The following is a 15,106-nucleotide window of genomic DNA, read 5'->3' as shown; positions in this document are numbered from 1 at the left end:
TTTTATGAGGAAAATATATGCAAGCATCTCGGTCGTTACGCAAGGCTGCCACAAGGTTAAATGGTGAAAAATTGAAATTTAGGGACCTCTCTAGGGACCATTCTGGACGCAAAATAGACCCTGGAACTCATTTTTCAGAAAGCTTTTGAAAAAAAAGCAGTGACACAACAGCGAATAACACCTGACTCAGAAAAAAAGGGAATGATCATTTGCAGACATCTGTCCATGATGAGAGGCCAAGTGTTAATTAAGAAACCGACCACCTGAGAACCATCATGTCACGGGAGGAGCTTTATCCTTCTTTTTTTTCTGAACGCTTTACTTTCGAATACAAAATCAGATACAAAATATGATGAAAGAGACAAGGGTACGATAACTGGAACACACAACATATTTGTTTCCATATTTTTAGCAGTGCCTTCTACTGGAACAAAGATGTGATCAGTAACTACTTCTTTGATTCAACTGCTACTGGTTCTTTGAGTCCCATCTGTCATAGCCTGCGCTAAATGCATCTTGACCATGTCTTTCTTTTCAGAACCATTTTTAAGCCGGTTATGAGTTTCCTTCAGTAACTCGTCTGTGCCTGTTCCTTGGAACCAAACGCTCCTTTTTTTCTTTGCGAGATTTTTCGAGAGTCTCTATTGTGTCTTATCAAAGAGGCTTAGCGAGTTGCTGCTCTCTCAGTCGTTCTTTTGCCTCCAAATACTGCCACTCTTTCTCAGTTTTTTCTTTCAAGGCCTTTTCTTTCTGTAGGTAGAAATCATAACTCTTTCTAACGGATTTGGCCGGTTTTATCAAGTCTTCAGTGACAGCAAAATTTTGCGCACGTCCTCCAAATCTGCCCCACTCATCTACCACAAACAGTTTTGCATTCAAAGTTCTTTCATTCATCGAAGCTCTTTTTTTGCTGAGGACTCGCCCGGAAAGGGAGAAAAACCACTAAATGTTGACCTGTGATGGCTAAAGCATTTTTTTACGACTTCAAACAAGTTTGGATATTTTCCTCCCTGGATCACATTGTTCCACTTGTCGTCGATCCTTCCTGGCTCCGACCAAAGTCCGGATAACTAGACTAGCTTAAACTCGTCAACTAATATGTCTTGGTGGGTAATTTAAACAGGCAATAATAACATGTCAGGGGTCAACGAAAGTCGCGATGGGTAACTTCCTGGCAATACATAATAAACTGTGAGCATAAAATGGCTTTGAAACTTCATCGGGATGCAGAAAAGTTAACGCTTTTAACTGCTTCCAGTCGACTTCATCGAGGGTCATGTTCGGGAAATAGGGTCCAAGAACTTCGGTTAAAAAATAAGCAAACTTAGTTTGCCCGAAGGAAAAGTTTTTGACCCTGTATCTTTGAACATTTTTCCATATACACCTGTTTTGTCGGTTACGGAATTCCCAGAAGAGTCAGACTCATTCATCTTCAGAGCCCATGTAATTTCTTCAACTGTCGTTTTATCCCACACTACGTAAGTGCCTAGGTGCATGGGCAGTTTTGCCGCTCTCCATGGAAGATGCTGCTGAGAGATAAAGCTGATTCGGCGTAAGCTTTGTGGTAACATTTTCTTATATTAAGCAGTTCTGACGTTCTGCAGTAAAGCGTAGCAGCCCTTATGGCAGACAAGCGATGTTTTGTAGACAGAAGAGTAGAAAGAAAACAGATCTCCCGGAATGGCTCAAAACCACTTTTTCATTTTGTGTATTATTGCGTCTTTCTCTTCCAACCAAGTCTCCCAGGATTTGTGCTTTCCCATTCAAATTCAAACTGAACACCCTAAACTTTAAAAAAAGAAAAGAAGTTAGTAGAGAAATATATAGGCTATTACGAGAGATTTATTGAAATAGAACGGACACTTAGAAATAATTTAATAGTTTAAGAATTGTATGTAAGCTCAAAATCGCACAAGAAACCTGGTTTTAACACCGCCTTCTTACTATTTTGTACTTCGAGTCATTCTCTTATTCCCCCCCCCCCTTTGTGTGCAACAAAGTGACACCCAGAAAAGAGTTTTCTAAGTAAATTAACAAAATCAACCAAACCTTGGCGCCTCCTAGCCTATTGACTCCAGAGGCAAACGGGGTCGCTCCTTTTCGTTAATAGTCCGTCTGCTATGTCCAGACATTGTAGCCTATGTAACAACAAGATTTGTCTTTTTTAGACAATCCAAAAAAGAGTCCAAGAATCTCAATCGAAACAAGAATACTGAAAACCGTATGCTCACAGCTATTGGTAGACTTCAGGATACGGAGCTTTAAACCAAAATAAAATAAAAGGGGACTTGATCATTTTTAAGGGACCTTTATCAATTTAAGGAACCAATAGGGGCCTTCCCTCGATTTTCGATTTTATGGCAGCCCTGCTTACGTAACAAGGTTCAAGAAGCTGTGAATCTAGGACGACACAATTTTGGTCCTTTTGACCAAATTGAACTGCATAGAAACGAAAAACAGAGCTTGAGAAATCTTTGCATTTTTGTAGAAAGCGTAGTTAAATTGATCCCAAGAAATGCTAAACGTCTCTTCTGTAGCTCTAATATTAAGTGGTACTCATCCAGATTTACAGAGGTATGATCCAGAGTTACTAGTCTATTTTAAATACTTCTATAATATTTCAGCTCAACAATCAAATGATTCAAAACCCAAACGCCTAAATTTTCACATAAATTACATTTCAACCAGTAGTTCCAAAAATCAAGTCCCCAGCATAAGAAGACGGTAAATCGTTAGTACACTGAAGTTGTTTAGACATTAGAACGTATTAGTATCTCCAAAACTTTTAGTCTGACTAGTTTAGAAAAAATGAGATATTTATAACTTACGAGTGGGTGATCGGTTCTTAATGAATTTTGATATTTAGAAGGAAATCGTGACTCAGAGCTCTTATTTTAAATCCTGACCGGCATTAAGCATCTGATTTTCCTTTTAAATCAATCTATTGATTCTTAGAATTTTGTTAGAGCTCATACCATATGAGCTCTTGGCTCTTAGCTCTTCTTGCCTCGTCACAAATGCCATATGAGCTCTTAGCTCTTGTTATCTTTGGCAATTGAACTCTGTTGCGTTTTCGTCCTTCAGTATGTACATCAAGATCATACATAACGAATTGTATATCTTACGTTTTTTGTGCATTTCTACGTACTTTCTACGTTTTTTACTTATTTATTTTAAATAAAAAACTGAGCAAGGCACAGGTTTGCCAAGATATAAAAGCCATAGACTTCTCTCTATACAAAAGCCATAGGTTATACCTTGCTGTATTTTATAATTATTACATTTCTCTTCTTGATTAACAATATGATATATCAAGTGTGATTATATTATTAAAAGTCGGTAATTCATCGTTGCATATTATATAATGTAACTGCGAGTCAAACAACAAAAATTTTAGAAAGGTTATTTAGATAGAACATTTATCCATAGGAAGAGCTTCTGATATCTTTGAACAGAACATTTTAAGACCGAGGTCTTCCAAATTTCCCAAGATTGCGGGTGAAGAGGGGGTCTTTCAGACCAATAAAACAAGGGAATATTCCCTTAGCCTCCTGTGCTAATATTATTTACAGAAAATTTCAGCAAGATTAAAATATCCCCAAGATTAAAATGTCCCACTCATATTAAAATATGTGACATAAAAATGGCGACAAGACGAGGATGCATCACAGCTTCTATGAGCATATTTATCCGATTTTTTCTATGAATACCTTTCGTTTGTAAGTAGATCCTTTCAAATCGTACTTCTCATGCATCTGGATGTCACTCGGGAGTAAATTATTCATCACTAAAAGTCTGATATTCTTGGAGGTACATTGATAGCAGTATAAACCAAAAAATTTGGGAAGTAAGGTTCTTGGATTTTGCACTAAATTCATGTAATATCCAGGTAAAAGTTTTTGTAGAAACTCCCCTTCTTTGTGCTGTACGGTTTTAATGATGAATTCATCGTCTTCAGTTAAAAAGAACATGCTGCCACTGGCACCTGGGTTTGTAAGTTCTTTCAAGGGTCTATCTGCCAGAGATACCTAGAATAAATAAATTCAATAGGGATATAAAAAGAAATTCAATCCCACTTTCTAGTGCTATAATGAGAGGGGGGTTGAGATGGCTAGTGCACGTTTTGCATATGAAGGATGACAGATTGCCTAAGATTATCCTATTTGGCCAACTGTCTAGGGCTAAACGGAAAGCAGGTCGTCTGCGATTGGGATAGGATATCATAAAGAAAGATTAAAGGAAATGAGAATTTCCGGGGGGTGGGGTGTAAAGAGGGATGTTTTGAATAGATTGGGATGGAGAAGAGACGTGCGTGGCTGTGTTGGCCTCAGGCGGCTTGGTGCTGCGGTGAGTTGTTAGTAGTAGCAGTGCATCTTGAATAAAAATTATTTTAGAACAGCAGTTTAAATGTTTCAGTTACTTCAACATTATAACAGCTAAATTCCATTTTTTAAGGCAAAGCTAAATACTTTTTTTCGTATTCGTATTCGTTTATTTAAATAGCTATCGTAGCACTCAAAAATGAACGCTAAATTATGCTATTTTTACAATCACAAAATTACAATTAACACTTGTTAAATGCTCTTACAAAATATGGTACAAAGGAGTTTGCGAATCTGTTCGTACGGCACTTGACTGGTTCTAGTTTGTTGTAATGCCTAGTATATCTGCTGATTGATGCGGATGGTGGAAGTATGGATCGGTGTTTCTCGTTTGTTAATAGTGATTTCCCAGATTTCATTATCAGCTCATGTCTTCGGTCGAATAAGGTGGGCAAATTCAAGAGCTCAAGGGCACTTTCGTAGCTGCTGAACCTGGGTCCTAGTATTATTCTAGTAGCGCGTTTTTGGACATGTTCTAGTTCATCTGTCATGTAAGCTATGTTCTGAGTTTGGGGACCCCAAGCAGGACAGCAATACTCGAGGAAAAGCCTGATGTAGGTTGTATACGCCAGAAGGAGCTGACGATCAGAGAAGCCTAACCTGCGCATACTTGTTAAACTCTGGATTGAAGTGACCTTTGTGCACAATATTGTCTACATGCAGCTTAAACGAGCAGTCACTTGTAAATGTTACGCCTAGGATTGTTGCAGAGGAAACAATTGGAAACAGAGCATCTGGGATAGTGATATCTCGCTTGAGTGGATTAAAACGTAAAACTTTTGATTTCTGTTCATTCACTTGTAGACTATTCGACTTACACTGGTTGATGAAGTCTGTGAAGAAAGTCGGGTCATACTGCTGCTTTGTCACTGCATTTTCTACTATATATTTGAGAAGTGCAGATAAGTCATCAACAAACTTGAAACGCTCTTCAAATTCTGCAAGGATAGGGTTGATAACGGCAAGAAATAAAAGAGCAGCTAATTTTGTTCCTTGGGGGCATCCACAGGTTAATTCTGACCACTCAGAGCAGGTATCTTCTACAAACAAAGGGCAAACTGATTGCCGTCTCCCTTGTAAAAATTCTCTTACTAATAGTAGTATTTGTGTTTTAGCTCCCATTTCTTTCAGATTAGTTGATGCAGTCTTGTGTTTGATAAGGTCGAATGCTTTTCGGTAGTCCGCCAGATTGTTAACAAAAATGTTGTATGAACGTTTGAAACAAAAAAAAAATCTGAGTAACATCATAGTCAATCCTAGTCAGCACAATAGCAATGGCTTAGCGAGGAGAATATGTTTCACTTCTTTTCTGGCTTCATCATTTGGAAGAGATTCCTAGAAATTTGGGGGAAAACTCTTTCAACGGAAAATTAAGTTTTTAAAGCTTGTTTTGAGGACCAAAACTGATTGAACAGCAACTTCTCCCTTCCCTCGTGGCGTTAGATCAAAGCTTGAGGATTACCATGGAAAATAAATGGTCAAAATGTCGGGAAAACAGTGCCTCAAGGGAAAAGGATACACAATAGGGGCAGTCCAAGAGGTAAAACCTCAAAAAGCCCATGTAAAACATATGCTTCATAGACACATTTTCATGATAAATGCAACACCACTGACTTTTTAGATCGATTTATCGTCTACATTTTCCATGTTGTCACTATATATAGAAGTGATCCTAGAAATTTGGGGAAGGGAACAATCGATAAAAAGTTCTTAGTTCTAAACCTTTTTAAGAGTCAAAACTGGCTGAAGGGTAACTTGAAACATCTTCAGATCCTCATTTGTCCCTGGACACTCTGGACACTTTTGTCCCCTTTCCTTTTTTTTCTGACTTGTATATTTTTTTATTTATTTTTTTGACTCATAATTTGATTATTTATTATTATTAGCTTTGTGTTTTTTGCTTTGTTTGTTTTATTAGTCGACTCCGAAGTCCGAATTGGGCCCTTTGAGGGCTTGTGATAGTGATTTTTTTGAAATAAATATCTTATCTTATCTTATAAAAGGTTCATATAAGACAGAGATTTCATAAATAAATTTTAAAATAAAGGTGGATATTATTCATGCTGCTGAAATCAGTCATACAAGGATTTTAATCTGTATGACTGATGGTTCCAAAGTGAGGTTCTTGGGCCTATCCCCTAAAAACTCTCCCCATACCCAGATTTGAAAGAACAGGCATATCGCACCTCTTTCGACTCCACATGAATCGGGGTCCCTTTAGACGATAAAGCTCATGCTACACTTTAAAACCCCCTTCATTCATATGTACGGTTCACCCGACTACATTTGGTCAGCACTTCAGTAGACCTGCCCCCCTTGGCCAGCCACGCTTACGCTACGTTTACGAAGCATCTTTGAAAAAAATACGCACGCTCTGCTTCTATCTCCTTTGTTCAGCATTGCGGATGCTGCTTACAATAATGCGAACGATAAACCTCGAGCCCCCTAATTCAGAACCACGAAAGGTTCGTCTCTAGTCCTAGATAGCACCTTTAAAAGGGTAGACTCCTGAACAATACTTTTTTAAAGTGTTCTTCTGGTGGATTGCTTGAGCAGCAATTTTGGAGAAAGAATCCTTTTTTTAAGACACCCTAACAAACATGCTGGCAAAATACGGCGACTCTATTTTGAAAAAGCTATGTCTGCAAGATCTTTTGTTCAGGGATAATTCAAAGCACAATTTTTTTTTTAGTTTTAACGCAACACATTTTAAAAAGTTATAGAACTTAGGAATATCAGCCATTATTTACTTTTTTGCTTGTTTGTTTCAGACTACCTGTCATTCGTTGTGTAAAGAGCGAAATTAATCAGATTTACATCCATTTAATATTTGTTTATTAAGGAAAATTATCACATATAGCCAAGCAAGAGTGAGGAGCTACCTTCGAGCGGAAAATTTTAAGGCTGATTTTGTGACTATTCAGGATGATAAACCGTTTGTACTTGGCGTTTTAGTTTTAAATCAAGGCGTCAGAGACCAATTGTAGCATTAGATTTGATTTTGAAAGTCATTTTCAAAATCACAATCAATAATTTTATTGACCCATATATAATGACACAAAAGTACCCATATGGAGTAAAGGGAAAAAAAGAGAAAACAAAAATAAGATTATGATAAACACACAATAATATGAGTGGCTACGGTCTAGAGATGAAACAAATTCGGCACGTCGTTGGTCCACAGCCACAAATGGATCAGTAACACCATATAATTGCGTAACTTTGCGGTTACGAGCCCAAAGAGGAAGACTTAGAAGATACTTTGCATACTTGTAATAAATCCGTAAGTCAGTCATGGTAAATAGCTTCAAAAAAGGAGCTAGGGCTAGGACATGAGGGATTGTGTAAGCGTCATAGAGTCTAGCCAAAACATTCTTACTGTAACGTGTTTTAGCATTAACTAGTAGTCCATAAGTTGTTCTAGCCTTCGGGCTGAAATGCCCAAGTAGCCCTGCACACGTACTTTTTCAGGTCAGTACCGAGGGGTAAACCCAGATAAGTTAGGGATGACGAAAGTTCGATATCAGAATCACCCAAAGTGACTGTGGTACAATCAGAACCTGGTCGTTTAGAATTAAACTTAATACATTCACTCTTACTCGGATTGAATTTTAGACCAATATTGTTATACTCCTCACTTAAACTTGCAAAATTCTTCTCTATTAAAGCCAGGGTTCTACTCAAATTAAGAATATCATCAGCATAATTCAAAAGCGATAGGTCCTCCCTTTGTGTGGAATAACATTCTCTTCCTTGTGAGTTGCTGAAGGTTCAAAGATTATTAAGTGGCAATTTTCAACTGCCAAATTTCATCTCCTAGCTTACCGGGAAGTGCCTAAAGTAGCAAAACCGGGACAGACCGACAGAATTTGCGATTACTATATGTCATTTGGTTAATACCAAGTGCCATAAAAACGTCTATCTCTATTTCGAAAAGAGATATCTGTTTTTTTCTCAGCTGTTTTTTTTTCTGTTTATATTAGTCTAAAAAACAGAACTAAAACAGGTTATATTTCCTAATCCCTAATAGTTTTGTTTTCCAGAATAACTGGGGTTGGATTAGTTGACATTAATAAAAAGAAGTCGATTATATACTTGTCAAATAACTGTTAATGATAATTCATCACTCATGCGTTATTATTAACACCATCATCATTCACTTGTAACTTCCCGACTACAGAGAGGGAACAGCCTCCATCCCTATTATATACAACTATAATTTTAGATACATTATTTTAATGCTCACTCAAAAAGATGCTTTCAAACTGTAGATTAAACTTGCATTTACATGGATTAACAATTGAGAGGAAAAAAAGGGGAGAAATAAGATCATAGAAAATAAAATGTTGTTTGACTTACCAAGTAATCACTGGGTTGAATCCCAAATAAATCTCTAAAATATCGAAATGCTATAGGAGCATACGTTTTAAATGTAAACGGCGAGTAATCATGCCGAAGCGTGTTGCCAGAACCTTCTTGTGGGAAATAAATAGTTTCAACGGCATAAAAATCGTGCATTAACAGGTCCCTCTCTGGCTTGGATGCGAGCCCTCCGACCGCTTGGTGAATCCCCAATTGAATGGAGCCAGTAATTTGCGACGACTGAATCTAGAGTGAAGGGGGAATTTTTTTTATCAGACTCCATAAAACAACAATGCACCAATGAAATCAATTCATGTTCGTTCCAATAACTCTTTCAGAAAATATTAAAGATCGTTTCATTATGTCCTTAAGCCTAACTGTGAATCAATTTTTCATTTATTTTTCTAAGTGAAAAACACGGCCACTATTTGTTTCAAAAACAAAGTTAAAGCTTTCAATAGCTCTTCAACCCAATCCGGTGTTTTTCAGTTCTTATGGAATCATTATATTACGTTGGGACAGGCGAACTTCTCAAAAAAGAAAAAGAAAAAAAAAAGAAAAATATTGCTCTAAATATAAACTTACAACCTCTATAAAACTCCTTTCAAACATGACCCTCAGTGTGCTCCAACGCTGAGGAATATCGAAAATTAAGGAAAAATGGGTCCAAAAGGAAAACCTTTTCTATTAGAATTACCAAACAAAATAATTAAGAAAATGCCTTCATCTGACAAAAAATACCTTTAGCCTTGCTCCTCCTTAAAAATCTTTAAAACTTTGCTCCCCCTGAAAAAACCCTTGCAGTCCCCAGTCAACACAATGTATGTGGACATCCTAGTCTGAGAGGGATTAGAAATCTGCTAAAGCAACTATTGATGTTGGTTTAATTCAAAGTGGGCAAAACTTTGGTTTTGTCCTGTGTTTTTTTTTTATGCCGCCGATCAATGCTTATTTTGAGAAAATAGCGAGGCTTTCACTGCCACTTTTACAAATAGAGCAGCCACAGGCAAAATTTACGACAATAAAATTCCATTTTGGGAAGTTACGCATAATTCTTACCTGGAGCAAAAATTATGGTTTCCCCTTAACCTTAAGCTAGAGCCCAGGAGAATTAGGCTCTATATTCTGTTTCATATAGGAATAGCTGAAACTGTTTTTCATATCCATACTTCTGCACTAAAGCAGGAATGCAAAGCAGGCAGCGCTTTCAAATTGATGTTAGGTTTAAGTCCTGATTGTCCTTAGGAATTCTCCTGGCCCTGTTACTACAATATCTTACGACCAATAATAAATGGACAAGTGTAGATATCCAAAAACAAGCACTTCCTACAGGTCCTAAAGTGCTGCCATATTTTTTTGCGAGTCATCTTTAAGTACTTTAAAGTAATTTATTTTCTTGGTTGAGACTGTGGCATAGTAAGGTATGGCATGCACTTTCTAAACTTTAATAGTTCCTTCATTATTAAAGGAATTGAAGGTTCTCCATTCCTCCTTTCTTAATCGTAGTGTATTCAAATTAGAAAGTTGGCCCACAGAAAGAAAATTAGCTTTTGATCTAAGAGTTTTCTTCTTTAGGATGATCAACGCTCTTTAAAGAGCCAATGAATATATATTTCATCAATTTTTTGTACAAAATTTGCAGTGGAGGTACATCATTGCTTAAAATTTTGAGAGGTTAATAACTTCTTTGTATTGGTATACGCTGGAAAAAATCAAATAATCGGTCTGCTCAAAATCGAGCTTTAACCTTTTTGGTTATAAAAACCAGCTAAAAGTAAGAATTAACTCTTGGTAGTTTCTTCACCTCTTCCCCACCCGCCTGGCATGCTTCAAGTATTAGCTTCTTTTTTTAAACCAGAATCACGTGAGGTTTTTCAATTTGTATGATTAAAGAGGCAAAGTGCATCAGTGGCAACCCTTTCCAACCCATTCTTCCTACTTCCAATCTTTTCGCAGAAAATTAGGCAAGTTGTACCTAGTTTGAAGCGAAATCATCCAAGGATTCAAAGTGCAATATGCCCATAGCTTGATTCTGTGTTACTGTCATGCTTGAGTATTTTCTCTCTCTTTCTTAAATTGCTCCTGGGGCATGAATTTCTTTTGCAGGTACCAAGAGGGGAGGGGAGAGATAATAGCATAATAAATTATTATTACAATAAAAAGAGTTTATATTTCTTCGAATACGTAATCTTATGCCAAGTTCGGTGGCCACTTTATATACTCCCACTCAGAAATGAACGAATTTTTAAACATCAGTGGAAATTGGTCAAACAAAATTGAATTACTTAATATAGAAACTACTTCAACTCTTAAGAGATATTATCATAGTTCATTCAAAAAATGAAAAAACTGTCGACTTCTACAAAGACAACTGAGAATTTAAAATGCAAGAACAATAGGAAATTAGTAGATTCTTGTCATCAGAAAGCCTACTAAAAGGCTTTCTGATGGGCTTACTAAAAGCCTTGCTAAAAGGCTTCCTACAAAAAAGCCAGATCTTGACCAAACTTGGCGGGAAGTAAGAGCATTTATGCCTTTTGCGGATAAGGGCTTGATTCATCTCTTTGCATTTCACCTGGAAGGAGAGTTGAAAAGGGATCCTAAAACATTGTCTTCAGGACAACCATAAAATCATTTTGTTGGATCTCAACGAAATTGAAGGGGAGGAGAAGAGGTTTTTTGTCTTCAGAAGATCTACCAGACGGGTTTGCCATGCGGCAAACATCTCTTTATTGATCTGTCATATACAGATCTTATTGGTCTCTTATATACAGGAAAAATTGATATAAATAGAATCACGTATAAATTTGGAGCAATTTCAGATTGCTTGATACACGAGTGAATATTTAACCAAGCTCCGAAAATGCTGTAGCCACTAAGCATGCTGATACACTGAGCAATTCTCATGCGTCTTTTCTTTCTGGGCATGGTACACCTTTATGTAATAGTAGCTCTCAATTCAAGTTTGTTGAGTTCGACCTTAACCACAGTAGGAACGTAAGGGAGAGCTTAACAATTCTATCCATGGGATAGCTAAACAATAGCATGATTTTCAGTGTATTTTTATTTTGAAACCTCAAGGCAGAAGATCTTTAATTTTCATACTATTCAATCAGTAATTGCGTGCGGAACCACTCGAAGGCAGACAATTTTAGTCAGAAAATTATTAAGCAAGTAATCTTCTTAGGCATACAGATTTGTATAACAAATTAGCATTCATAAAAAACGGACTTACTTTTTTATAAGTGACTTGGCCACCTTCCATAACTCTTCGGTGACCAATTTTTTCTCGGATTGTGGCTGACGGTTTAAGCGCTGAATGTGCAGCTGCTTCTCCTTCTTCTGCTTGTTCTTCTTCAACTGGTGCATTATCCTCTCCACTTCTTGGTAATCGCTCCACATTTTCTATAATGGTTTATAATGATTTATTAAAAATCATTCATACTTGTTGCAACTGGTAGATGTATTTCCCCTTTCATAGTACTTTTATTTTGTATTTATGTATTGTTTGCAAGTTACACTATGAATTGCTGACGATATTTAGAGAACACCTCCTCCTAAAGAAGCCGGACATATCAAGTATGGAACCAGAAAGGTACAACTAGGACACATTCATAATTTCCGCTAAGTTCAATTAGGATCTAATATCCTCTTATTGTACATATGACAAAGCCAAAAACTTAGGAATCCCCTTCCCGACCCTTAGAAAGATTGGATCATACCTCCATATTCCGGAAAAATTAATCGACCATAAGGATAGCTAGATATCAATCAAATTTAGTAAGAAACTAGCTGTTGGGGTGGCGCTTTTCGCCACCCCAACACCTAGTTGGTGGGGGCGCTTCGCCTCCCCACAAGCCCCCCCCACGCGCGCAAGTCGTTACGCGCCATATTAGTTACGCACCATTGTAGTTGTGTCCCTGTGTCCCACCTGTGAATATAGATAGATATATATATATATATTTAACTACGTAAAACTTGTGAATGTACAACGTTCTTGGCTGTCCCATTGTCTGTGGATATAAATAGATTGTCAGGTTTACCGACTCTTGAACATGCAACATATAATTGTCCATGGGAAAAACAATCTGTATTCAGATCTATACCTCATTATTCTAATGATTGCCCTTGAGCTTTGTTGATGGTGATTGCTAATTGAACATTCCCTGTGTCCCTGTCATCATTTATATATCCCCCTGTGCCCCCCGGCGTCCCCGTTGTTGTTGTTTCCCTGTGTTCCGGTCGTCATTTGTGTCCCGGTTTCCCAGTCTGTAATTTCTCTTTGAGTGTCGAGGCCGTCATTTATATTCCCTGTGTCCCGGTCGTCATTTGTGTTCCAGTCTGTAATTTCTCTTTGAGTGTCCTGGTCGTCATTTATATTCCCTGTGTCACTGTCGTCATTCGTGTCCCGGTGCTTTGTTGATGGTGATTGCTAATCGAACATTCCTTGTGTCCCGGTCGCTTTCTCTTTGAGTGTCCCGGTCGTCATTTATATTCCCTATGTCCCAGTCGTCATTTGTGTCCCGATGTCCCGGTGTGTAATTTCGTCAATCAACTGTCCCGGTGTGTAATTTCGTCAATCAACAAACATGACGTCAGTCGACACACAAACATGACGTCACTCGACACACACACACACACACACACAGACAACTTATTTATATATATATATAGATAAGACATGGTGCAACAAATATTTTTTTGTTTTTTTTTTTTTACATTTCTGCTTACCTCCGTTTGATGAGTCTAAATTTCACTCATTGGAACAACCAGATCTTGATGGGCAGTCAGATCTTGACCAATCATAGTGGGAAGTTAGAGGAAATGTCCTAGCAATGCCTTTAGGAGTGTAGGACTGTATTCACCTCTTTGGGGGATGGGACAGGGCGGAGGAATACTAAATGAAAGGTACCAGAACATCTACAACATCGGGTTCAAGGATCTCAGCAAGACTTGAAGGACAAGGTAAGGGAAAGAAGTCCCTAAATTCTTGTTGTTAGGCATCTACCAGAAGGGTCGTCAGATCACAGCCAAACAGAAGAAGGATCACAGCCATACCTTTTTGTGTTTGCATATAATCCTATATCTACATAGAGAAACTGAGGAGGTTCCTTCGTTTTTGTCATCATTATATCTATCAGAAGTGTTTTTAAGGTGAAATCATACTTCATGAAAGTTAGAGCTAGTATTCTACTTTGCTCTTTTAGAGTTCAGAGCCAATCCTACCTTAGTGAAGAATAGGGGAGAGAGCTTAAGCTCTTGTAATCGAAACATCTATTAAAATAGGTTGATAGGTTTTAACAGAAACTAGAGAAAAATTTACTATGAGTATATAAGGACATTTCATCGACTCTGCCTGAGAGGGAAACAATTTTGTTTTAATTCACTGCTTAGAAATTTGATACAATAACAAGCTCAAATGTTAACCAATTCTTCTTAATAATGAAATACTGGCAAAAGGAGCAAAGATCTTCCAGAGGATGGGAAAGGCGCAGATTTCCTCTCCTTCCGCCGTACAAAAGATGGTTAGAATTATTTTGACTTTTGTAGCATTAAAGTAATACATTTTTAAAGTTCAAGATTTGGAGCGAATTTTATTTTAGTGTGGTAGGTTCTAAATTGAAATGGCTCTCAAAATTGTGCTCTGCTCTGTATGATTTGAGGCTATTCAAGAGCATCCTCAAACTAAAGGATTCTTAAATTCGATGTTGGAGATCTTCTGAATGTCATGAAAAAAAACATATGGACTTGTTTCCATAAAAGATAAATTCAAGTTTTGTTTTTCTTTGAGGGTATCCTGTACATCACTAGTAGGAATCGGCAGTTACAGCCTGTAAGTAAAGACCAACTATGCCACTAAGAACTTACACTAAAAAAGCGATTCTGATAACAATATGCATATGAAAATGATCGATTTCAGCTTGGAGACAGGATCATTTTATTAAGGTTAATCTAATAAGGATTTGTTTCCGCTAATGGCCGGTCGTAGCAATTTTGTCCTCGTTGGAAGAGAAAAAATATGCGGGGAGCGGTTAGGGTAAAGGATGGTCATTAATTTTTGACAGATCTGTGGCAATTTGTAAAATTTAGAACACCTTTCTCTTGTCAGTGTGGTAGTTTGTGGGAATTCAAGCTAGAAAAAAATGTGGACATTCTTGATGTAATTTAGCCCATCATTTTCAGCATATATGAAGGTCCTAAAGTTGAGGTTCCAAGTACCACTGTACAAAAATTCAAAACGTCATTTTTTTGCAATATAAGGAGTGTTGGATGCGTGATTGTATTGAACCAGAGGCGATAGAACATTTCAAAAGAGCCCATTCGAAAGGAACTTTGAATTTTAGTGCCCTTTCAAAATAACA

At 37.4% G+C, this 15,106-nt stretch overlaps 1 protein-coding gene across 8 annotated transcripts in view; it reads right to left on the bottom strand.

Annotated features, from left to right (window-relative positions):
• The window catches only part of LOC136031315 (phosphatidylinositol 4-phosphate 5-kinase type-1 alpha-like), a 103,351-nt gene that overhangs the window by 34,153 nt on the left and 54,092 nt on the right, over window positions 1-15,106 (bottom strand). For all 8 annotated transcript variants that reach the window (XM_065710784.1, XM_065710785.1, XM_065710789.1 and 5 more), the window contains exons 3-5: window positions 11,980-12,149; window positions 8,742-8,990; window positions 3,711-4,028 (exon numbers count right to left, since the gene is read on the bottom strand). In XM_065710784.1, coding sequence (XP_065566856.1) covers window positions 3,711-4,028; window positions 8,742-8,990; window positions 11,980-12,149 — 737 coding nt within the window. The remainder of the gene's footprint in view (window positions 1-3,710; window positions 4,029-8,741; window positions 8,991-11,979; window positions 12,150-15,106) is intronic.

Source organism: Artemia franciscana, chromosome 9 (assembly GCF_032884065.1).
Source record: "Artemia franciscana chromosome 9, ASM3288406v1, whole genome shotgun sequence".
Taxonomy (NCBI): Eukaryota; Metazoa; Arthropoda; class Branchiopoda; order Anostraca; family Artemiidae; genus Artemia; species Artemia franciscana.
The sequence above is the reverse complement of the archived record's forward strand: the minus strand, read 5'-3'. Positions and strand labels throughout refer to the sequence as shown.